The sequence below is a fragment of the Malania oleifera genome, chromosome 8, assembly GCF_029873635.1.
Source record: "Malania oleifera isolate guangnan ecotype guangnan chromosome 8, ASM2987363v1, whole genome shotgun sequence".
Lineage (NCBI taxonomy): Eukaryota > Viridiplantae > Streptophyta > Magnoliopsida > Santalales > Ximeniaceae > Malania > Malania oleifera.
In genome coordinates this window covers 70,675,915-70,700,854 of record NC_080424.1, presented here as the reverse complement: position 1 = coordinate 70,700,854, position 24,940 = coordinate 70,675,915, and the positions used below count along the sequence as shown (strand labels likewise).

The 24,940-nt window shown below is 37.3% G+C and overlaps 1 protein-coding gene across 2 annotated transcripts; it reads right to left on the bottom strand.

Moving 5' to 3' along the window:
• Positions 1–257: 257 nt before the first annotated feature.
• Positions 258–22,342, bottom strand: LOC131161909 (uncharacterized). Of its 2 annotated transcripts, XM_058117929.1 has the most exons (7): positions 21,973–22,342; positions 21,035–21,076; positions 20,454–20,582; positions 18,726–18,961; positions 1,845–1,881; positions 744–801; positions 258–647 (listed from the first exon to the last, which is right to left on the bottom strand). In XM_058117929.1, the coding sequence occupies exons 1-7, from the start codon at positions 22,111–22,113 to the stop codon at positions 568–570; spliced, it is 723 nt and encodes a 240-aa protein (XP_057973912.1). In that variant the 5' UTR covers positions 22,114–22,342; the 3' UTR covers positions 258–567. The 2 variants fall into 2 exon arrangements, with proteins under 2 accessions (XP_057973912.1, XP_057973913.1); XM_058117930.1 differs by lacking the exon at positions 21,035–21,076 and having other exon boundaries at positions 21,973–22,339.
• Between the last annotated feature and the right edge of the window lie 2,598 nt (positions 22,343–24,940).

Below are 24,940 nucleotides of genomic sequence, written 5' to 3'. Positions count from 1 at the left end.
AAATAAAAAAATAATAGTGACATTAGTGGAAAGCCTCGTTTAAAAGATCTCACGAACTGATGGGTGATAATTCGTATTAATTCCACCAGAGAGGTGAGAACAAATAAATAAGAATTAAACGGGATAACACGAATTCAATGGACCACTCAAAAGTAAATTACAAAACTATTTCCCATGTTCACATCACTTGAGAGAGAGAGAGAGAGAGAGAGAGAGAGAGAGAGAGAGAGAGAGAGAGTGGCACTTTTGCACGCAACTTGCAAAATTGAATTTAGATTATTGGGCAAAGATTATGCATGCAAGGAGGTAAGCTTCGTGCTTTTTAAATACAAACGCAGCCTCGCTGCATATGCTATACTCAAAAAATAACAACTCATCTCTTGGCAAAGACCTAAGTTACAGCATCAAAACCTAAACTCTGAAAAGGTTTCAGAGAAGTATTTTTTTTGCAGCTCCTCTTTCTGCTGGATATACCTCCATAAAGCCAAGGCAGGAAAAGCACAGCTGATCTTTTCAGGACAGCCTGCACATTTAGAACCTCCGCATCTCTTGGCAGAGTTTACCACTTCATGACTTCATGTTCTTTCTTTCCGATTTGATGGCCTCGTAGGACATCAATACCTCTTTGAACTTTGCTTCAGCAGCCTCTGCAACATGAAGCAAGAAGTTAACTTTGAACCCCCAATGCGAAGCAATGGAATTGGATGCGAATTTTGAGTTAATACTGGTCAACTACAACCCACCTTTATTATCCTGGTTCTGATCTGGGTGGAATTCTTTTGCCTTTGCCCTAAAAGCTGTCTGCATTAAAGGAAGAGAAGCGAAATGTTCTTTCCATCACAAATGCGTGAATGACAAAATGGAAAAGACACTAAACAAACAGGTAGCATTCTTTCACTGTTAGGCTTTAGAGTGCTCAAGAAGTCGATATCTAAAACGAGCTCACATCAGTAACTTTAATATCTATAACAAGTCCATTTAGTATGATCATGGGAGCAAAAAAGTAGACATCCCAGAGCATCGCAGTGCAACAAAAAATCACCAGCAATTTTCAGTACAGCATGGGTTAGGTGTTAAATTGAAGTGACCAACTTGGCAAACTCACCGGAGCGTACTTTCAATTTATTGACATGTTATTATTGCTTTTGTTTTGCTGTCTCCTGTCTCTAATGAGGAATTTCCAAGGGTGTATTGTAACAACCACCACAATTTTTCCAAACAAGGAACTCATGAGGCCCAATTGGTACATAAATTTATCTTTACGTTTGGTTTCAATTATGTATCTTTTTTTTCCTTTTTAACCAGCAAAGATCTCAGACAAAATGTAATAATGAAATTACTATTCAGGAAACTATAATAACTAGTTTCATTATATAATTTTGATATTCTGTTCTGCTCAGCTCTTTGTTCTTTTCTTGTTAAATTCAAGTTTCTAAGTTATGCTGTTTTCACGTGCCCTACCAGCGGCCAGCTGACCCAATCGGACCTGTTTATAGCACACAGTACATGGCACTGCCATGTTTGGGACAGGAAAAGCGTTGGCAGGGTAATTTGGAGATGCCCTTTCCAAATCACTGCCTTTATCATCCCTTTTAGCTATGTGCACCTTGAAGTTCATCAAAGATATTCTATAAAGATACACAGAAGTTACTAGCCAGCAACTGAGCATTTAAACGTTACCAAAAGCTCCGCAAGATTTATAAGACAATGACATATTTGAACAATCATGATACAAAGGTCCCACTCTGAATGAATGAGAAGTAAATGAATGAGAAAAGAGAAAGAGCACCGAATTTGTAGCTAAAACAGCGATGCAAAGAGATCAAATTGACAATGGGGAATACCTTAATCTCAGCCTCAGTGTATGGTTTTGATCTCGACCTGATGCGGAGAAAGATACTAAAAAGGTCAAGTTCAACACAACAATTAAAAATAACTTTCAAATAAAATAAAATAAAAATACTTTTAAGTGCGAAAAGAATACAGAATGCTGAGGATAAGAAGTCCTTCAATAAAACAGCTTATTGAACTAGAAATGATCAACAAGAACAATGGAGAACAAGAAATTCTCAATCATGAAAACAAACAAAAATAAATCAAACCAATTTAATAAAGCCACTCAACCTCGGTGGACATCTTGAAAACAGCCCCCATAACATAATGTTAAGCCCAAAGGGAAGCCAAATACTATACCAGCGTACCCTATCCCAAAGAAGCCCCACAGATAATCTCTTTCCAGAAATTGAGCATTCCTCTCTATTGATGCGCAGCGATTTTAATCTTCCGATCAACAAAATAAATCACAAAAAGAACATTCACAGAAAAATGGAGACAAGAGATTTTACGTGGTTCGGCAAGATTGCCTACATTCACAGAGCATGCACCTGGAGAAAAATCCACTATGAAATGATAGTAGTACAAGATCCGATTAGTCTCTCCCCGATCCCAAATCCCCTGTACACTCCTTCACCTTCAACCCGTTGAAGAAAAGTTCTTCCTAGAGAGAACCCCTCTCTAGCTCTCCTTCCACAAAATGACAAGCAATGCCTATTTCCCCATGGCTTACAAATATATATATGACACCACACAACCGTTGGATTTAGAGACGATCCAACGACTGTGACAAAAGCCACAATAAATAAATAAAAATAAACATTTTTTAACAATCTCCACCTTGGCTTTTAATCACAACCAAGCACAACATTTCATCCCCACGCTCTAGGATGCTCTGTCAACAATCAACAAGAGACTGCATTAACTAAGTCCAAAGAGCGCTTGAACTTAGCTAATGTAACAGGCTTCGTGAGCAAATATGCAGCATTTCCATCTCTGTGGATCTTCAATAACTGGAACTTACCACTTTCAACCTAACCTCTAACTGCATGGTACCGCACATCAATATGCTTCGTGCGAGAGTGATAGACCTAATGCTTTGCCAAGTGGATCGCACTCTGACTATCACAGAATACGTGTAACCTATCCTGCATAACACCAATTTCTTGAATCAGTCCAGTTAACCACAAAGCCTCCTTACCTGCCTCTACCAAAGCTATGTATTCAGCTTATGTAGTAGACAAAACTGTAGTAGGTTGCAACATAGCCTTCCAACTAATGGAACCACCAGCCATGGTAAAAATGAAGCCAGAAGTAGACCTCCTCTTATCCAAATCACCTGCATAATCAGAGTCTGTTGATCTTATAGGTCACGCCCGGTTTTGATTAATGACAAATACTCATTATATCTAATGGGTACTTGAGGCTTTGTGCAGGAACTTAAATTGACAGATCATAATGCACATTGAGAGAGTAAAGCTTGAACACCAAATTTCTATTGAAGACCCAATTTTTATGTTGTAGTATAATTCATTCACGTAAATTGTCTGTAATAGTAATTAGGGCTTTTTGTATGTAATAATCACACATCATATGCATGGCCAAATACGTAAGCTCAAAATAAAAATGACCTTAGAAAGACCTTAGGGATTACCCTTCGGTCGACCAACACCAAATGTTTTCGGTGTCTTCAAAAAGGACCTGAAAGTGACCCTAGAACACTCACCATTGAACTTATATGTATTAGGCACTTAAATAGGGTGATTGTGAATTAAAACAGTACCAAAATGCACACTTTGTGCACTTTCGGTCGACCGGCCCATGCAGTTCATTTTGCCCCGGTCGACCGAACTAGTTTAGTTCAAATACACCCGGTCGACCGAACATCCTAGGAGTCAACTTTTTGACTACCTGGTCGACCGAGCACAAAATGTACTCCAACGCTCCGGTCGACCGAGAGTCCTCGAGAGACGTCCCAAAGGTCTGGTCGACCAAATCACCCAATTCAAATATCCCTGGTCGACCAAACCGTGCAAGTTAGGAAAATCGCCTCTCCCAGTCAACCAACCCTGAAGTTCAAAATTAACCTGGTCGACCGAGCCATATGAACTTCGGTCGACCGAAAGTGTTCTGGTCGACTGGGTCTCTCGGGTTGCCCTAAATTTTTTACCGTGGTTAATTTTTTAAAACAAAGTTAAAATAATAAAAACATCATTAATCTTTTCTAATAATCTCAATCTTGTCCCCAACGATTATAATTCTTGGCGTGTCTATAAATACCCCTTCATTTGGGAAAATTAGTAGAGGATTAGGCATATCAATCGGGAAAAATACTCTGAAATTCCAAAATTTATAATACTCCCTTTTTGAGCCTCCAACACTTATTTTATCAGATCTTACCACTTGAATATCCTCTGTAAGTGTGATTTAAGTGTTGTTGTTCTATAAGGTTTGCTCTCATTGTTTGTTTGATTGAAACGATTTTAACGAGAGCTAAACCTAAGTTCTCTTAGGGGGCTTTGTTCATAAGCCTATCCTAAGAAGACTAACCTAAGCTTCTGAGTATTGCATTTGTGTTGCAATATTTTAGGAAGCTTGTATTTGGTTTTTGGGTTCCAAACGTTTTCAAAACTTACTCAAATATCTTGCGTGTTTTATATTTGATATATTTGTGAGAAGATATTTGCATTTGTGATATTAATCTTTGTTGAAATATTTATCCACTCACATATTATTTGCTGAATACAAAGATTACACATCGTTTGCAAACCAAGCATATACATTATCTAATATTTACGTGATTGAGATATCCCGGTAATTGATATCCTTGAGGCTTGCTTGACATCTTTGTGTGAACACAATTGATTGAATATTTTGAGAAACAAAGATTGTTTGTTGACACTCTCACGTACTCATTACACTGATAACAAATATTTGAAAGTTGAAATATTAGACCACACTGAGCTTACATATTAAATCATATTGTGTTGTATGTGACTGAGCGTATCTGGGTACACATCTGCTCTACTTGAAAGCATAATCACTGTACCATTCTATTTAATTGCAAATCTATTGTATTTCCAGGCACGGGCCTGAAGAGGGAGACTAGCCCTTTGAAATAGTCCCGGATTGGCTTAGACCCGGTTAGGAAAGCTAAGTGCACCATCCTGTTAAGGTGTAGGTTGAGGTCAGCCTCGCTAATTGACCTGGTTGTAAAGGTTGAGGTCAGTCCTGTGTTAATTGACCTAGTTGTAATCGGTGCCGCTCCACCCTTGAGTGAGCCTTTAGTCGAATCCTCAGACTTGCGAGCAAGAGGCGGGGATGTAGGCACAATTGGCCGAACCCCGATAACATATCGTGTGTTTGTTTATATTTCCACACTCTATATTTACCACACGTGTATGTTATGGTGTGAATGATGCTTATAATTTAAATTTCCGTACATTATATCTATTTGCGCATTTGGGATTGTATAGAAAGACCCCAGGTAGCTAAATCATATTGATTTCTGATTTAACCTAGGAGAAAAGTTTAAAATTTCAATTCACCTCCCCCCCTCTTGGGAATACACCAATCTAACAGAGTCCATATAACCCTGAACATTACAATCATCAGTACTTTCAAACAGGATACCATAATCAGAAGTGTCACGCAAATATCTGAAAATCAATTTCATCGCATTCCAATGCATTCTACCTAGATTAGCCATATATTTGCTTACCAAACTAACTGTATATGACAAGTCTGGTCTACTACATATCATAGCATACATCAGACTCCCTACTACACTGGCATAAGACACAATAGCCATATCCAACTTATCCTCATCAGTAGAAGGACACAGTTTAGCAAACAACTGAAAATGAGCAGCTAAAGGTGTACTTACCGATTTAGCCTTATCCATGTTAAACATTTCCAACACCTTCTCAATATACTTACCCTGTGACAACCACAGCTTCTTCTGTTGTCTGTCCCTCCTGATTTCCATGCCAAGGATCTTTTTAGCTGCACCAAGATCCTTCATCTCAAACTCATCCTGTAACCTGGCTTTCAACACATTCAACCCATCAATACTGTTAAAGGCAATCAACATGTCACCCACATATAGCATAAGGATCACATATACACCACTATTAAGCAATCTGAAGTAAACACAACTGTCATAACTGCTTCTAATACCCAATCCCCAACATATAAGAATCAAACCTCTTATACCATTGCTTAGGGGATTGTTTTAAACCATAAAGAGACCTATTCAACTTACATACTAGGTGCTCTTTCCCTTGTTCCACAAACCCCTCCGATTGCTCCATAAAGATATCTTCCTCTAACTCACCATGAAGGAAAGTTGTCTTTACATCCATCTATTCCAGATCTAAATCATGCATGGCAACCAATGCTAACAAGGATCTAATAGAAGCATGTTTAACAACAGGGGAAAAGATTTCATTATAATCTATACCTTTTTTCCTGTTTGCATCCTTTTGCTACTAACCTGGCCTTATATTTTATCCCTTCTAATTCTGAAGTAGGTTCTTTCTTTTTGAAAACCCACTTACAACCAATCAACTTCCTGTCCTTAGGCTTTTGAACCAACACTCAAGTGTCATTCTTATGAAGAGACTCCATCTCCTCAACCATGGCTCCAAGCAAACTATCTCGTTCAGAACTCTGAACAGCTTCCTGAAAATCAGAAGGATCTCCACTACTAGTAATCAAAGCAAATGCAACTAAGTCCTCAAACCCATACCTGACCGAAGGCTTCACATTCCTCCTTTCTCTGTCGGGGGCTAGCCCTATAGGCTCATGTCTATCACCTGTCTGAGGAATCTCCAGCTCCGCCTGAATAAGTACTCCCGTTGAATCAGACTCCACCTTCTTATCAGCATTCTCCTTCAATATGGCTTCCTCATCGAAGACCACATCCCTGCTAATGACCATCTTCCATGATATAAGGTCCCACAACCAGTATCCCTTCACTCCTTATTGGAAACCAAGAAATACGCACGGTTTGGACATAAGAGTCCAACTTTGATCTGTCATGTTCCTGCACATGCACATACGATGGACAACCAAATATTCTCAACACAGAGTAATCTACTGGCTTACCTGTCCATACCTCCACAGGAACCTTTGTGTCAATAGCTGCAGAAGGAGACCTGTTTACCAGGTAGCATGCCATACTTGCTGCTTTTGCCCAGAATAACTTAGGCAGATTAGTCTGAATCCTCGTACACCTTGCCCTCTCTAGTAATGTTCTGTTCATCCTTTCAGCCACCTCATTCTGCTGTGGCCCATGTGGAACTGTATAGTGCCTAGTGATCCCCTCTTCCTTACAGAAGTCAATGAACTGGTTGTTTTTGTACTCCAGTCCATTGTCAGATCTCGGAAACTTCACTTGTTTCCCTGTTTGCTTCTCTACCTAAGCTTTCCATTCCCTAAACTTACTAAATACCTCACTCTTGTGCTTCAAAAAATACACCCAGACTTTCCTGAAAAAGTGATCAATAAATGAGACAAAATAAATAGCACCATTGTGAGACTATACCTGTACTGGACCCCATACATCTGAATGTATGTACTCCAGCACCTCCTTACTCGTATACTATCATGTTCTGAAACTCACCCTGCGTTGTTTACCAAACAAACAGTATTTACAGAACTTAAGCTTACAACAAGAATTACCTCCCAATAAGTTCCGTCTGTGCAGCTCCTTTAAACCGCACTCACTCATGTGACCCAGCCTCATATGCCACAGAGTAGTATCATCTGTATCTGTATCTAAAGAGGTACTAACTGCAGCTCCACCTGTCACTGTGCTACCCACCAGAGTGTACATTCCTCAGATGACCCTTCATTACTACCAATGAACCTCTAGCCACTTTCAGCACACCATCCCTAGCTAAAAAAGAGAAACCATTACTATCCAAAGAGCCCAAGAAAATCAAATTCTTTTTTAGATCTGGAACATGCCTCACATCCCTGATGATTCTAACCACACCATCAAACATCCTGATTCTGACCGTTCCAATACCAAGAATACCACAGGAAGCATCATTACCCATTAACACCGTCCCTCTAGAGATTGGTTCATAGGAGTCAAACCAATCCCTGTATGGACACATATGATATGAGCACGCCGAATCCAAAGTCCAGGTGTCAGCTAACTAACTAGAACCTATAGTAACATCCAAAAGATCCCCATCAAAAACTGATGAACTACTCTCCACTACAATAGCCTGCTCAGTCTTCTTCCTGTTCTTTTTCTCTAAATCTCTTTTCCTCCTTAGAAAGTCCTTCTTCATATGCCCTTCTTTCCCACAATAAAGACAACCACTCCTCTAGTTCCCACTTTTACCCCTGGACTTGGATCGAGATTTCCCTCGATTCCAATTACCCTTGTTAGAACTCCTGCCCCGCTGTTGGCTAGACTCACCCTTAGCCACCAACCGATCTGGTTTGTAAAAATTCTCACTCTCCAGAATGGCAATAGTCACCTCATCAACTGTAAGAGTCTCCTTACCTAACAGTAGTGTGGTTTTCAAAGAATCAAGTGAACTGGAAAGCGAATACAACAGAATTAGTGTTTTATCTTCCTCCTCAATTTTTACCTCAATACTCAGCAACTGCGTGATTATTTTATTGAAATAATTAAGGTGGTATCTGACTTCTATGCCCTCAGTCATCCTCAACTGATGTAATTGTTTCTTCAAATATAGTCTATTAACTAGGGACTTGGACATATAAATATTCTCCAATTTTTTCCAAAGCTCAGCTGGTGATGTTTCATTCAACACACTGTATTTAATTTCAGGAGCTAAACTTAAGAGAATGGTACTTACCGCTCTCATTTCCAGCTCCTCCCACTGATCATCTGACATGGTCTCTGGCTTCTTGCCTTTCCCATACAGTGCCTTAATCAGTACATGTTGGACCAACACATCCTTCACAGTGCTCTACCACAGACTGAAATTATTTTTCCCATTACAGGGCTCCACCTCGAACTTGACCGTCGAAGTACTCACCATTAAAAAAAAAATTCTTTTTTTTTCCTCTCCTCTAACGTCAGCAGTGACGTCAGCACCTGTCAGGATGATGTCAGCAACGGCGCCTGCATCAGCTTCTACATCAGCGTGATGTCAGCGCTCCACGGGGAGGATCCGCGCCTCGATCCGCGCTCCGACCCAATTCTAAATCCGGGTCTAACACCTAATTCTGGTACTGTTCATCATGTTTTTCATCCGCGAAAAAAAAATTTTTCTTCCAAATTTTTTTTTCACACCTTCAATTGAAAAATGATCCTCCTTTAATTGAAAAATGACGGAATAATTTTCCGATACCTGATCTGAATCTTTGTGTACCTCAATCCAATCTGAACGAACCGCTCTAATCTTGAGCACTCCCACGAAAAAATTTCAGATCCAAAAAATTTCTTTCAATCTGATCTGATCTATCAGATCTGCACCCAATCGAAACCGTGTTCTAATACCACTTGTTGACGCACAGTGATTTTAATCTTCCGATCAACAAAATAAATCACACAAAGAACATTCACAAAAAAATGGAGACGAGAGATTTTACATGGTTCGGCAAGGTTGCCTACGTCCACGGAGCATGCACTCGGAGAAAAATCCACTATGAAACAACGGCAGTACAAGATCTGATCAGTCTCTCCCCAATCCCAGAGCCCCTGTACACCCCTTCACCTTCAACCCGTTGTAGAAATTTTTTTCCTAGAGAGAACCCCTCTCTAACTCTCCTTCCACAAAATGACAAGCAATCCCTATTTTTTCCCATGGCTTACAAATATATATATGACACCACACAACCGTTGGATTTAGAGACAATCCAACGGCTGTGATAAAAGCCACAATAAATAAATAAAAATAAACATATATTTTTAACACACTCCATCCAAATTCACCATAACATAGGAAAAAGCGCACACACACAATCTTTCTCATCTTTACCTTTCCCAAACCAGTAGAAGATATAGATAAGAGCTCCTTCACTGACTTTGGACAAACCTTCACAAGAAATTTCAAAAATAGTATTCTACAAATCCCAAGCAAAAGAGTCCATGTAAAAACAAATGGGAAACATCCCAAACATATTCCCACACAAGAGACACATGAGGGTCAAGGGTTTAGTCGGCCTCCTACTCTGCAGTAGATAGTTGGTGATAACTCTTTCAAGTGCCACTAGCCAAACAAATGCCTTTACCTTAGAAGGAACTTTAGTCCCACAAATACCCCAATAGAGAGGAAAATCCACATCCACCCTTCAATAAAACAACAAATTACAATAACAAAGGAAAGAAAAACAGTCGCATCAATCAAAATATCCTGCCAATCATGCTATAGATCAGAAAAACAGATCCCCTTAAACCAACAAGCAGAAAATACTCAAAGAGATGGCAAAAACCATATCCAATCACAAAATTCTTGCATTACTCTTACAACCATATTCCCACAGAACAGCAAAAACCGCACATCTACAGAGAATACTAGCTTCCTTACTCCTCCCAAAATCCCTAAAAGAAAATAGCAAAAAACCTTTAACCAATTCTAGACAAACTCGACTCCCTCCAAACAAACTAAACAATCTACTCCACAATCCCCAAGCAACAAAACAAAGCCAAAAAAAAAAAAGGAATGAGAAGCAGTCTCAGAATTCTCACAATGCCAAAAAAACACAGATCTGGGAACAAGCATCTAATAAAGAAATCAAAGATGCAAGCTCCTTAGCTTCCTGGTCATTAAAGTTCCTTCCAAAATGGAAGTCCAAACAAATAGAATCACCAATTCTTAACAGAAATGAAATATAGACATCATGAATCATGGAAAGATGGAAAAAAGACAAGACAAATATTAGAGAAAAAAAGTATCATCCACCCAAATATCCAACAAAAAACGAAAATGAGAACCATCTCCCAATTTCTACCCAATGCAAGGGGGAAAAAAAAGAAGATAAATATGTGAAAGTAAACCTCCAAGGGCTCTTATGAGTATTTCTCAACCCCCTATGAGCATTCCATCCATTCTTGTGCAAGCAATATTTACTTTTAATCACTTTGTGCCAAAAGGAATTCATCCCATGGGAAACTCCCATAACCAATTATCCAACAAAATGGTATTTTAAGACAACTTAGTGCGAACCCTCCCCCCACTCCAGACCAAAATAAACTCACATAATCTTCTCTATCTTACCTGCTATGCTGATCAGAATCCTAAACAAAGAAAAAAAAAGTGGCGAGTCACACCTAAATTTAAGTAATACGACCACACAAAGAAACCAAGGCACCCTTCCATCTGTCAATGCTTAAATATTTTAGGAACTAATGGGTCCCAAAAGCCTAATGACCTAATTTCACCACCCAAAAAAAGCCAAAGAAACTCCTAAATAAGTAAAGGGCCAACCTAAAATGCCACAGCCTGGTAAAGAAGAAGCAAGTTCTGAAGTCCCAGACCCAAACTAATTGCAGCTACACCAATTTACCCATGTTAATTTTCAGACTAGACATCCTTGCAGAAATCTGTATAGTGGCAAAAACATTCAAGAAACATTCTTCATGGTCAAACAAGAAAAAAACTAGTATCATCTGCAAACAGCAAATGAGACACAACAATAATCTCATTCCCCATCACAATTCCCTCCACTAATCTTCTATGCACAGCCCCATATATGAAGATACTCAAAGCCAAAACATCCACTGCAAGTCTACACTCACACACAAACAAAAGACAAAGGATAGCTGACAGAAGGCTGCTTGCCTCGCCTTTAAACATTTTTATAAGAGACATAGGTTAAAGAAAGAAGAGATTTTATATTAATTTGGGAATTGAGACATTACTTATTTAAAGAATTTTAGTTATCTTAGCTTTATTTTGATATTTAATAGTATTTTGGACTATTTTATAACTTTCAATTGTTTTATCTTTAGGGTTTCTTAATCAATAGGCATATGTATGATGTAAGGAATTACTAATTTTTGATTAGTTGAACTGCTTAACCTCTCTCTCTCTCTCTCTCATGTTTCTTCGTCACTTTCTTATCTTCTATCTCTCTCCTCATTTCTTCCCTCCCTCTTTTCTCTCTTATCTTTTATTTTGCTTTATTCTTTGGTTTCTTATATTCGCCTTTTTTTTGTCCCACATCAATTGGCATCAAAGCACAGTTCGTCCCACTCACAAAAATCTCTGTTGCCACTATTATAGCAATCACCTGTCACTGTCTAGTTCCTGTTTCCATCCCAGTCCTATCTTCCACTGTTGAGCCCCTTCAATACAACCCCACAGACACAACCCAAACTTCAAATCCTCTATAAGAAGTTGATGTCGTGCTGCAAAGAGAACAGATGGAGTAGCAGAAGAAAAAAAAAGAAAACGCAGCTGCTACTTCATGTGCCATCAGAAAGAGAGCTAGCATATACCTAGGTAGCTGGCCTACGAGTATCATGATAGAATTTCCAATAGGAGTTATAGGACACCAACCTTTGGTCATGAAGAAATGAAAATTATGGGAATATTATTAAGAGGGTAAAGACAAATGTGTGTACGAATGATGGTAAGTTAGATCCCATTACCTTCTTAGATTGGATAGAGTATGGTTTTAAATAACAGTCACAGGAAGTGGCTGCAGCAGCTGTGAATTTTTTTTAAGCACAACTATGCCTATATTAAAAAATAAGCATATCATCTTGTAAATTATGATTTTTAATGTATTTTGGATAACTTTATTCTACCTAAGTATGCTATTTAGTTATTAAAATAGATTTTATGTTAATTTTAGTGCCTTTTTTGTAAAAATAGAAATTATTTTTCACTTTGACTACCTTAATGATCAATATATTTAGAAATATGATTAAAATAGAAAGTAATTAATTGAGAACATGACGCAAACAGATTAAAAATTATTAAAAATAAATTAGATAATTGTGCTATTTATGTTCAAATATATACAAAAAAAATGTATATCATTTACTACTTATTGAATATATTATTAATTCATATTTATTTGTAACTGTATAAATAATAATCTCTGGACAAAAACGACTTTGCACCACAGAAAGAATCAAAGAAATTTAAAAAAAAAAACTTTCACCAAGTTTCAGAAGGTTGATGAGACAGCCTTTTCTCTTCAACACTACCAGACTTTGGTAACTATGAAGATCCAAAAGGCCACAGGGACCCACGCGACTCCAGCAAGCCTTGCTCCCCAGCATTCGCTCTCTCTCTCTCTCTCTCTCTCCCATTGGCATCAAGCAATGATTGCTGCAATGATAACTACTGATTCATGGTTACCAAAAACAGCTTGATTAATCAATCTTCCTTCAGGTCGATCTGGCTCTTTTGTTGGACAATCACTCCATTCTCTCCATTCTCTTAGGGATTGAAAATGGAGGCTTGGTTCAGATCAAATATCTTGGAGGCTGTCAGCATAGCCAGCCATTACCGCCCATAATGGAACCGTAATGGCCGTTACGGTTAAAAAAACTTGCTAATCCAGCTAGAAAGTATTAGCAAACTGTTCCTCCAATGACTAGATTAACCTTCTATTACCCAGTGGAGAGTCACGACAGAGGCTGAAAGAGTACCTTCCTCCTCCCTATACCCACCCGCAAGACCCTGCACTAAGCCTTTGCCGACTGCCCTATTAGTCATCTTACATGAGAGCCACTAGAATAAAAAGAAAAGGTAACAACATATCCCTACAAGCACCCTAGAAGACAAAAACCAAGTGATGGAGAACTTCAGATGTTTATACTGTAGCTAGGTTTTATAGTTTAGTTGGGAAAACTCTTGTTATTTTAGAAGTTTAGGGGTCGTTTGGTAACACTGTCAAAAATTGAAGAAATGAAAACCAAAAACCAAAAGCCAAAACAAAAAACTAGAAACTAACAACTTGTTTGGTTAACATTTATAAAATTAATACAAATTAAAAACTTATTTAAAAAATGCTCATTTTCATCTTTAAATCAAAATATTATAAAAATAATAAATTAACAAATAATACACATTAAAAAATTACTACAAGAAAAAAAATTTATTATAATTATTTTACTTAATTGTTTTACTTTCAAAATTTACTGTACAATAAAAATTTTATTAAACATGACAATTGAAAAATAGTAAAAGTATTTTGTAATTAGCTTTATTATTATTTTTTAAAATGTGTCTATTTTTTTAATTATATTTAAATTTATATGATCATTAATTTTGGTTTTAATTTTAAAAAGTGGATAAATGAATAATTTAATCCAAAAAATCTATTTCTAGATATTAAAATTTCTAGAAACATGTTGCCAAAACAACTAAAAACCATAAAATCTGATTTTTCAATTTTTTGGCAAGCAGCTGAAAACCAGCAACAGAAATAGAAAACTGACAATAGAAACAAACGCGTTTTTATAATCAGTTTTTTCACTGTGGAGAAACAAAAACAGAAACAAGAGACAACAACGATACCAAACAGACCCTTAGTTTATTTAGGTTTATTTTGTGAATTTAAGTACTTCGTGGTCATTTTGTAACTCCTTGTTTTGAAAGGGTTTTCATGTAAATATGTGTTACCAATAGTGGGTATAAGTCCAGGACATGTAAGTTATTGTTCGGCTATCGTTTCTTCTTCATCATTTCCCACTCCCCCCTTCTAATTTTCTCAATTCTCTCCCTATTTCTGAGTTCCATTACTTATCCTATATCAAATTGGTATCAGGGAAAACAGTGATCACCGTGCAGTCCGTCAAAGTTCAGAAATTGCAAGCACTGTTCACCTGCAGCTTTTCCCGGAAAATTACAGTTGTGCCACTAGTTCAAAACCCTAGTTTCCAGTAAGAGTTTCACAACATCTACAGTATCACAGATAGATACCACCAAGAAAACACACCTCCCTGCAATTCACATTCACCCAACAAGGTGGTGGGTCCACGTGCCACCTGAAACTTTCCCGGCTGACGTCTCTCAGATTTTTACACTTCCTGCGGTTTCATTAATACACCATCACCCTCACGAGAATCCCAACCTATCGATCTGCCACCAGCTGGAGCACCATCGCTGGCGGTGCACATGTCCCACCCACTGGCAGCCAGTAAGTGGGAAAACTTCCAGAGTGTTTTCCTGCTTCCAGATTTGTGAGAAATTGCCTCCAGCTACAAAAATTTCAGTTTTCCTTGAGATCTTGAAGTAAAATTTAGGAGAAATTCAAGTGTTAGTCTGCAATAAATGTTTGGAAGATAATTTCAGCACCAACACTGGATTCAGAGTTCATTTGCAAAACTTGATAAATTGGGAAGTAAGCTTGAGATGTTCGACTGCCAACACAAAATTTTCAGAGTTTTGAAGGCTTGCCAACATTTAGATTGAGGCCCAGCCACTGCATTTTGAGATTTACTGTGACAAATTGGTTGTCCTTCTCAAGATTTTGATGTTGGTTTGAAGAAATCCATCTTCCATTGTTTAATACATATTTTTGGAGGATCAGTTCTGTGCTAGGGTATCCAAGTTTACAAGTGGAGTTTTCTTGAAGCATCTGCGAGAAATTGAAATGAAATATTTGAAGAATATTTTCAAACAACAAAGTATGAGCAAGGACCTTTGGTAACATTGTATGAACTTACACAATTTTGATTCCATAGAAATTGATTTAATGTTGTTTATCTATTTGGCACTTGACCGAATTTGCATTGGTCCATATGTACCCTCCGGTTGGGGAAAAAAATTAGTCAATTCCCTATATGTGGTTCCTACTTAGTTGGCAGTTCTCAAAAATTACTAGACCAACTGTGAATTCCTAAACAACTTTCTTCTAGTGTCACCAATTATTACCTTAAAATTTGGAGACCTCATTTATTAGTGTGCTCTTAGTAAGGAACCTAGAATGGTACCTTGTTCAAAAAAGGATTGAGGGATGAAATCAGAAGGTATATAAATGTTGAAAACCGTTCCACTACTTCATCTAAGGCTTCCCACATGGCTTTAGAAGCTAAGAGATTTCTCTAGCTACCAACCCATGACACCCCGTCATATTTTAAAGAATTTCATCAATCTAGATCATATTCTCCATGGTCACAAGGTATTCCTAGATCCTCCCAAGATGTTAAAAGAGAAAACTCAAGTTGTTGAGGATAAACAATCAAATATCAGAGATTGAGAAGCGCCCCTGCAAATGGTTACATTATTGAGTATCATGATTACATAAATGGTTTGCATATAGCTAGTGCAAATTTTTTTTATTCTTCTTCAGACATGAGTCATGAATCTATCCAAAATGAGACCATAGACCAGTCTTTAGGGACCCTAAACTTTATTGGAGCCTCTAGACCAGAGATGGACCTTCACTTGTAGCCAAACTTGGTTGCTAAGACTTCAAAGGAACATCAAGATGAGTTGCCAACTACTAGGACCAATATTTGTCAATGACGTTGCTCTTTGACCTCAATTTCCATTTCTAACCCAATGAGTTAGGAACAGTCTGTTGCTCTAAAATTTGTTGAAAATTCTTTAACATGGAACCTATTGTTGAAAATACCCTTTAGATTATTTCTCCTCAATCCAAAAAACTCGTGCCTCCATCCCTTGCATCTTCTCCCTCTACATTTTACTTAACCAAATCTAATGAAACATTGTCCATCATCCTAGAACATGCATCGAATGCATATTTTCTTAGCTGCCAATCGATTTGGATATTAAATTGATTTCTTGTTTGGAGGACTTGTTATTTTATCAGAATTCCAATATTGCAGCCTTCTATTCTACTTGTAGTTGGAGGATCATCTCCATTGGTGATTGACAAAGCAATACAGATCATGCCTCCTCTTGATTTACCTACATGTTCAACTTTGTTCTAATGGAGTCAAAGCTGCTATGCCATTTTTAGAGCTCAAGGTTGAGTTTTCTCTAACAAGGGGAGTTCGACAAAGAATCGCCAATAAAGAACTTTGGACGTTTATATTATAGCGAAATTAATGTTTTAGTTTGAGAAAACTCTAGTTATTCTAGAAGCCTAGTTAATTTAGGTTTTTGTGTATTTAAGTACTTCGAGGTTATTTTGTAATTCTTTGTTTTTTTTTTTGGTGGAGGGGGGGGATTATGTAAATATGTGTTAGCAATAGTGGGTACAAGTGCTGGGCATGTAAGTTATTGTTCAGCTATCATTTTGAAATCAGATTGCTGCAGTTTCCCTCTCTCAGTCTATTTCTCCCACAAGAGTCCTGCTTCCCTTCTTCTTCTTCCTCTGTCATCTTTGTTCTGTTCAGCCTCTATTTCTGCCTTTCTTTTCTTCTGTCCTGTTCAGTCCTGCTGCTTCTTCTTCTTTCTTCTTTCTTCTTTCTTCTTTCTTCTTTCTTCTTTCTTCTAGTTCTCTCCCCTAATTCTCTCAATTATCTCTCTATTTCCAAGTTCCATTACTTGTCCTAAATCACCAAGCCTTAAATTTTCCATTAATTATAACAAAAAGGAAACAGAAGACAAACTCTTAATCCAACATATCCACCTCAAACCAAAACCGTTCCTCCAAAACCTTACCCAATAAACACCAAGTACTTGATCATAAACTTTGTCCAAATCTAACTTCAAAACATGGCCTTTCCTAAACCTCCTCACGTCCTCAACAACCTCATTAGCCAACAAAACATCATCTAAAATATGCCAACCTCCAACAAAATAGTCCATGAACTAGAAATAGTGGCACCCAAAACTTCGTTGGAGACATGATTGAACTTTAGTAATAGTCTCATGGACGACCAAGCTATCAGGTTTAAAATCTTTCAACTTAATAGACCAATCCTTCTTAAGCACTAAGAAAAAAGTAGAATTCATGCTTTTACTAATCAATTCATTAGCATAAAACTCCTAAAAGACCTTTGAAAGATCAGCCTTAATCAGTTAATCACATCACAACACTCCTGAAAAAAAGACAAGTTAAAACCATCTAGCTCTGTAACTTTATCACCTAAAAATTGATTTTATTGTGCATATTTGGGGGCATGGTGCATAAGTAAATATCTTGTGGGTTCTTAATTAATTGGGCATATTCCTTAAAACAAAATCCGTATTTTCATCTAAATGAGGTGAACAATGAGGTCATTCTGACCATTAATTTCAACTTCCACAAGAATCCAAGATAAACTATGGAGGGATGGGTTTAGAGTTTCCATATTTTGTGGGAATATAGGATTCCCATGAACCCTAGATGCCCACCATGGAGGATTCCTAAATCGAGCCAAACATGAGCATACAGGATTCTTGAACTCACATAAAAGATCCCATGAACGAAATGACCCATAAGAGATAACCAGAGCCAATAAGATCATATCACAATCACAGAACAATAATGTTAAAGCTTGATGTACATTGTTGACCCACAAACTAACAGTAAGCTTTTAGGTAAAGTGGTAATCTAGCATGGTATCAAAGTTGATTACCAAGAGGTCTTGGGTTCTAGTCTCATTGCTCGCATTTAACTAAAAGGTTATTGCATTCCTTGTAATGGGATATTATCTATCGTGTGTTTATCTCTCCACATGCTGTCAGACTGCAAGTCTAGGAAAATGTTAAAGCTTGATATAAATTATTGACTCACAACCTAACAGTTTAAGCTTTTAGGTAAAGTGATATCGAACAAATAAGATAAAGAACCACTTAAAAGGTCCAATAAATTTCTGATGATGTAGGCAACCCACTTTTCATAATCACTTACCAACCCCAAAAAAAAAAACTATCTCAATGTTCAGAAGAGAAAATAATATAAAATTATTATTTCCCATCATTTCTTGTTTGCTAAAAGTTGCACTTCTATGTCAACCAAGGCTACTAGTCAAGACAAGATGGGGTTGCCAACTCCAAGAAATTCAAAATATTTATGGCAAACAGTTATGTAAGACCGATCATTACCTGTCAAGACCCAAAACTGAGTAGTGATGTGATAATGGATAGGTTGCCTTGTCTCTTAGTGTTTCCCTGGCATTGGTCCTCCAGTTTTTGTAAGATGTATCAGTCTTCCAATACCAATCATCCCGCTGGAAATGCTGATGATATGCACCTGGACCATTTTCCCTCCAGCTCTCGTAGCTCCTCTGGTATTTGTTCCTCTCTCTGTTGAAAACACTTTGCATACGCCTAATACGCTCCTACAAAAGAACCATCATAACAAAATAATAATTTTAATATGACAATTCAAGGAGAGTGCCCTAGTAAGCATGAGCCAAGATTTAAGAAGTCAAGGAAAGGCTTTAACATCTTGAAGACAGGGTCTTAGCACTTCTATTATAAAGTCAATAAAATCTAAAACATATAGCAGAGTAGCACCTCTTCTGTTTTTGGAAAAGAACTGTTCATTAAAAGCACAGTACATCTCACTCAGAATAGCAAACATCCTTACCTACAATCCACCTAAATGGGGGAGGTAAGCTTTCAGAATTGAGAACCAGAAAAAATTATGACCTAAACTAGTCACATAGCATGGTCCGACATCCCACCGCGCCAGTCTTCCTCAAATCTGACTTAGGGAGCAGAATGACCATTTTTATTTGGAAATTGAATTGGTTTTGAATTAAGGTTTTAACCCTTCAGGTGTCAGGATGTTGGTCCTGTATCAGTTGGCATCAGACCAGGTCAGCCTGCTGCCACCACTGTTGACATGTGGTGTCGCTGTCTCTGACATCCATCAAATTGCTACACATTGAGCTGACGCACATCCAAAAAACAAAACCCTTCCTCAACCAAACAACCCTGTCCTATTGAACCCAATCTAATTCAAAAACTAAATCGCCCAAATTGAAATCTTAGCTCTCAATTCTCCAAAATTAAAATCCCGGGCTCCCCAGTTCATTAATTTTTTCTTTAAACCGAAAGGTCTGAACCACCATCGGCATTTTCAATCGACCTCTAAACAATAAATGCCGATTTGGATCAACTTTACAACAGCTTTAGCCTCCATTTAACCACAAATCAGAACCCTAACAGTTAATGCTGATTATCTGCAACAAGGAATTAAGTTACAATTTGAATGGAAATTTAGAGGGTCTCAATTTACAAAAAAAATGATTTTGATAGAAATTTTTAGATTGTGATTGAAAGAGACAATAGAAACTGTCGTGTTCATGATATGGAGTTGCCCATTTACTCTGTTTTTACTGAGTAAAAAAAAAAGAGGTCGTAATTTCACAAGGATGAGCACTATATCTGTCATGTCTGGAACCACATTTTAGAGAGGAATATGATGTACAGGCACAAACCAACCATGCACGTTAAAACATGGGCTTAAAATGGGAAAATTAATCGTCTAGAGACTCCAGACCCAAATTTAAGAAAATAAAGTCCAGTTTCAATCCAAAATTTTCTAGGTTCAAGATTCTAACATCGGCTACCCCATACAACTTGATACTTGCTTAAAAGCAGCAAAGGTATTTATGTTACATAAACTTTCAGACATAGGCTTTCAGTGACACGGATGGTATAAATAAATACAATGGCTTGTTGGCTTTTCAAATATCACAACGTTGTGATTGTGAAAATCAATTTTGCATATGAAGTTATAACTTCAATAACAAACTGAAATCTTATTTGGCTCAATAAATACACAATATCAGAAACAAAATCAGCAAAGATAAAAAATTTCACCACTCTCTCCATTTCTTCTTCATATTCCTCCTGCATCCTGCGATTGTATTTTTTCCATGCTTCCTCCTGAAAAGTTGATCGGAAAGAACTGCCTGTCGCTCCCTTCCATGATGACTGCGACCTGGTCAACTTTCATCGGGCAATTATGCACAAGATCAACTTAGTAAGTTACATCATCATAAACCACATTTCTTCTCAATAAATAAAATATTATTTAACTTTAAAAGCAAAAAACTCCACTGTCTAATACTTGAAGATGCAAGTTAGCATTTGGTGGCTAACAGATATTCAAAGATGATAAGACCACAAGATAATTTATTTTTTTGTCATCTCATGAAATTTTTACTTGCTTGTGAAAAATATTGCAATCCAATAGTTTCATAAGGGACAAAAACATATGCTCCAGAAATGATACAACAAAGCCCAGTCAGAAGAAGAAGTCTAATCTCTTGAACTCAATTCATTCAGAAAAAGAAAAAAGAACTACATAAATTGTTCATTTTAAGAATCAGACCTGAGTAAGAATTTTTTTAAAAAAAATAAAAGCTAAAAAATACAATAGAGAAGCTAATTATTTATACCTGGGCATAAAACCAATCAAAAGTTCTCCGAACCTGTCCAACCTGCCCCCAATGGTGATGACAATCAGAAGCATTCTCTAACACGCTGGTCCTCTAAATGGACAATGTAAACTTACAGGCAAAAATTATTAAAAGAAAGGTCCTCTCACATAAATAACAAAAGATCCAAAGAGGAAACAACCATATATATGGGCTATCTTTTCTACTTGGGAAGTGGGAGCCACAGAGATGATGCGGAAAACCAACACATTGTAAATTAGAAAACCGCAATTAAGGTCTACACCAAATGAATTGGTGACTAAGACTCCATACCTTAAACTCATGGATAAATTCCTTGAAAGCTGCTAACAATGTGTTAATCACATTTGGCAAGTAATGCAATACTAATTACACTACATTTGGCAAGAGGGCAAGGCAGAAAGGAAAAAAAAAAGCAAAGTCGCTGATTGAATTTCACGGTGACCCACCTCTGTGCCTCCCAAATTTATGTGAAACTAGTGCAATAGTACAAGCAAACATTATATATGCTTTGAGCGAGACCTGAGGAGCCTTTTCACAGTGAGACCCTATTCAGTATAAAACCCTACGAGTATATTTTTATTCCTTTGTGATGAGACCCTCAGGCTTTCCATGTAAGTACAGGGCAAGTGATGCCACAGTTTGGGGCCTGTCGAGAAAGATTCTAAACTAACACAACAACAAAAAATTACTTACTAAGAAAACTAAATATTCAATTGAAATTTTCCAAGTATAAGTCTGTTTGCAGAAGAGTTCTTAATAATAAATTATATAAAAGAAGTTCAATAACGTATAATTAGTGTTGAGAATCTCATGATCGTTCTACAAACAATGATGCGCAATTAATAAGACAATCTTTTAACCAAACAATTAGTTGGAGGAAGTTAAAAACAAAAAAAATGACAAAATACGAGATTTACGGCTAAGGTGGTGGCAGTGGCACCAATTAAACCGAAGATGAGGATTCCCCAAAGCCTCATGCTTTCCTCTTTCTCTTCGGGGGGCCTGCTTGAGGAAGGCCATGGATTGTTTCGATTCCGATTTTCGTTATCGTCTCGCATATTATTGGGCCTGCAGATAAATTCACCAAATTTTCCTACGCAATGATGGGAGTGCTGAAATTCGAAACCCTAGAAGCATGCTTTTGGGTTGAATATGGCTTTCTGGTCTCCGTTGGGTTGCGTTCCTTGCGTCAGTTTTAGCTTGCGAATTGCAAATGCGAGTTGAAGAATGAGTCGGGTCCCTTCTCGGTCGGTTGTCCAATTTTCCTCAACAGGATATCGTTGCTCTGACTTGAAAGATAGCAATATAATAAATTAAACGAAAATTTAAAATTAGAGACAGAAATTAAAAATTAATAATTAATAATCTATTTTAATTAATATTTATAAAATTAATATAAATTAAAATTTTAATTAAAAATAATCATTTTCAATTTTAAATCAAATAATATTATAAAATATGATTAAAATAATAAAATCACAAATGATACATATTAAAATTTTACTAAAATAAAATAAAATTTATTATAATAATTTTTCTTAATTATTTTATTTTCAAAATTTATTTTATAATAAAAATTTTGTTTGACACAATAATTAAAAAATAATAAAAAATTTATAAATAGCTTTATTATTTTTTAAAAAAAATTTATGCACAATTTTTTAATTATATTTAAATTTATATGATCACTTAATTTTAATTTTAATTTTAATTTAAAAATGTATAAAATTAAATTTTAATTCAAAAAATTTATTTCTAAATATTAAACTTTTTGAAAACAAGTTGCCAAAATAATTGAAAATTAAAAAATAAAGTTTTCATTTTTTTTGCAAATTGTTTAAAACCGACAATAGAAATGAAAAATCGACAACATAAACAATGACATCAAATAGACCCTTGGGTTTTAGAAAATTCACACTAAATAGGAAAATCTATAACGCCCCGACCCTTTATACGACCCCGGAGTGCTACTATACCTGTATAATACAATTGTCTTTGAATGAACATACATATACCACCCACCCTTAATAGGGACACACGGGTGTTTCATATTGATATCCAAACTCATGCACAGCGGAAAACATAAACATTTATATGGAATCTAATAGACAAAACCAGAGTTTCTAATTGTATCCTCAAATACATACAATCGTACTTAAAACATAACATGTTCTTACAATCTCCAAAAGATATTCTGAACTGAGTCTATTACACATACAAAACACTTACGTAAGCTAAAATCAAAACGACACTCCAAGTCCCTCTAGCAACTAAGACCGGCGCCATGTAGGACCTAAAACAAAAGTTGTATGTTGGGGTGAGACACTTCTCAGTAAGGTGGAAGATAATACATCAGTGTGTGATTATACATATTCAAACCAATAGAAAGTGGTTACATATATATAACATATTTTCAATATTGTAATATAGGAGATATGTAAACATAATTCCTACAATAGATGGTTTAGCATCATAACAAGCGAGAGTTCCCGACGTTAGGGTAGGGTACAGGCCCATACAATGTACAATCCCTCCGCCTGGTACTCAAACCTGTGACTTTACCCATTTTAGTTTTTAAATCATGTATATGCATATTTAGAACACCGTCCAACTTAGAAACCATAATAACAAATGCCAACACTACCCTTTGGCTCGGGTTGTGCGATTTACAATAGTCCGACTGAAACCACCTGGTTCATTAATCCACCAGTGGCACACTCTAATCCAGCCAACTATCTCGATACCCACACAGAAAATCAAATGTGTGGTTGCATTGTAAATGGTACCTATGACTACATCACCAGCATTCTTTGCATCGCCTAGAGTTAGGGAATACACCCTAGCCTGGGTTGTACCCCCTATTGACCACCACGCTGCAATTGCGTACCTCCCCTATATGGCTGTTGTGGGGTTCCAATGTTCCCCCACATGCAACAATCTTTCGCCTAACATCCCTGCTTACCACACCACAAACAAGCCCCTGTAGTCCTCCAACACTGCCCAGAGTGCCCTTTACCACACGTAGGGCAACCACGATAGGATGTGGTGCTCTGAGATGTACCACTACTATTCTTCTTCCAATTGTCGTGCCTTGCACCAAAAGAAAAACTGGGAAGTGCTGGCCTCTTCTTCAGAACCTAGACCTCTATGTCCTCCAGTAAACTCTCCTCTGCAACAGTGGCTTTGTCTACTAGTGTAGCAAAGTCTTGCAACTACAAGATTGATGTCTGCCTCTGGATCTCCTTCTGCAGACTCCTCTGAAACTTCCAAGCCTTCATTGCCTCATCCAGTATCATGAATGGAGCAAATCGGGATAGCTCCTGGAATCTGGCAGCATACTGCTACATTGTCAGCGACTCCTGTGTCAAACTCATGAATTCCTTCATTTTCGCGTTTCTGACCGTGACCAGAAAGTACTGTTCAAAGAATAATTCTCAAAAATGGGCTCGCGTCATCGCAATTGGTATCGGTCGGTGCTCCTCCATTTTATTTATCGACACCCACCATCTCTCCGCCTCCCCTTACAACTTGAATGTTGTAAAGGTTACTCTCTGCTTCTTTGTGCAGTTCAGAACATCCAGGTGCTTCTCGATCTCCTGGATCCAATTCTTAGCTCGAATCAAATCTGCACTTCCTATGAAAACAGAAGGCTTAAGTCTAGTGAACTGGTCAATGGAGCATCCCGTCTTAGTTATGGGATGGTCCCGCCTTCTATTCGTTCGCACCACCTCAACCATAAGCTGCTGTGCGAAATCCCAAAATACACTCGTGGAGTCACTACCAACCTCATGGCCGACTCCCTCGCTACTACTGCCTTCCACGTTGGCAATATTATCCCTAGACTCCATCCTGAAGAATCAATTTAAGAACATCGATTAGAAGCTT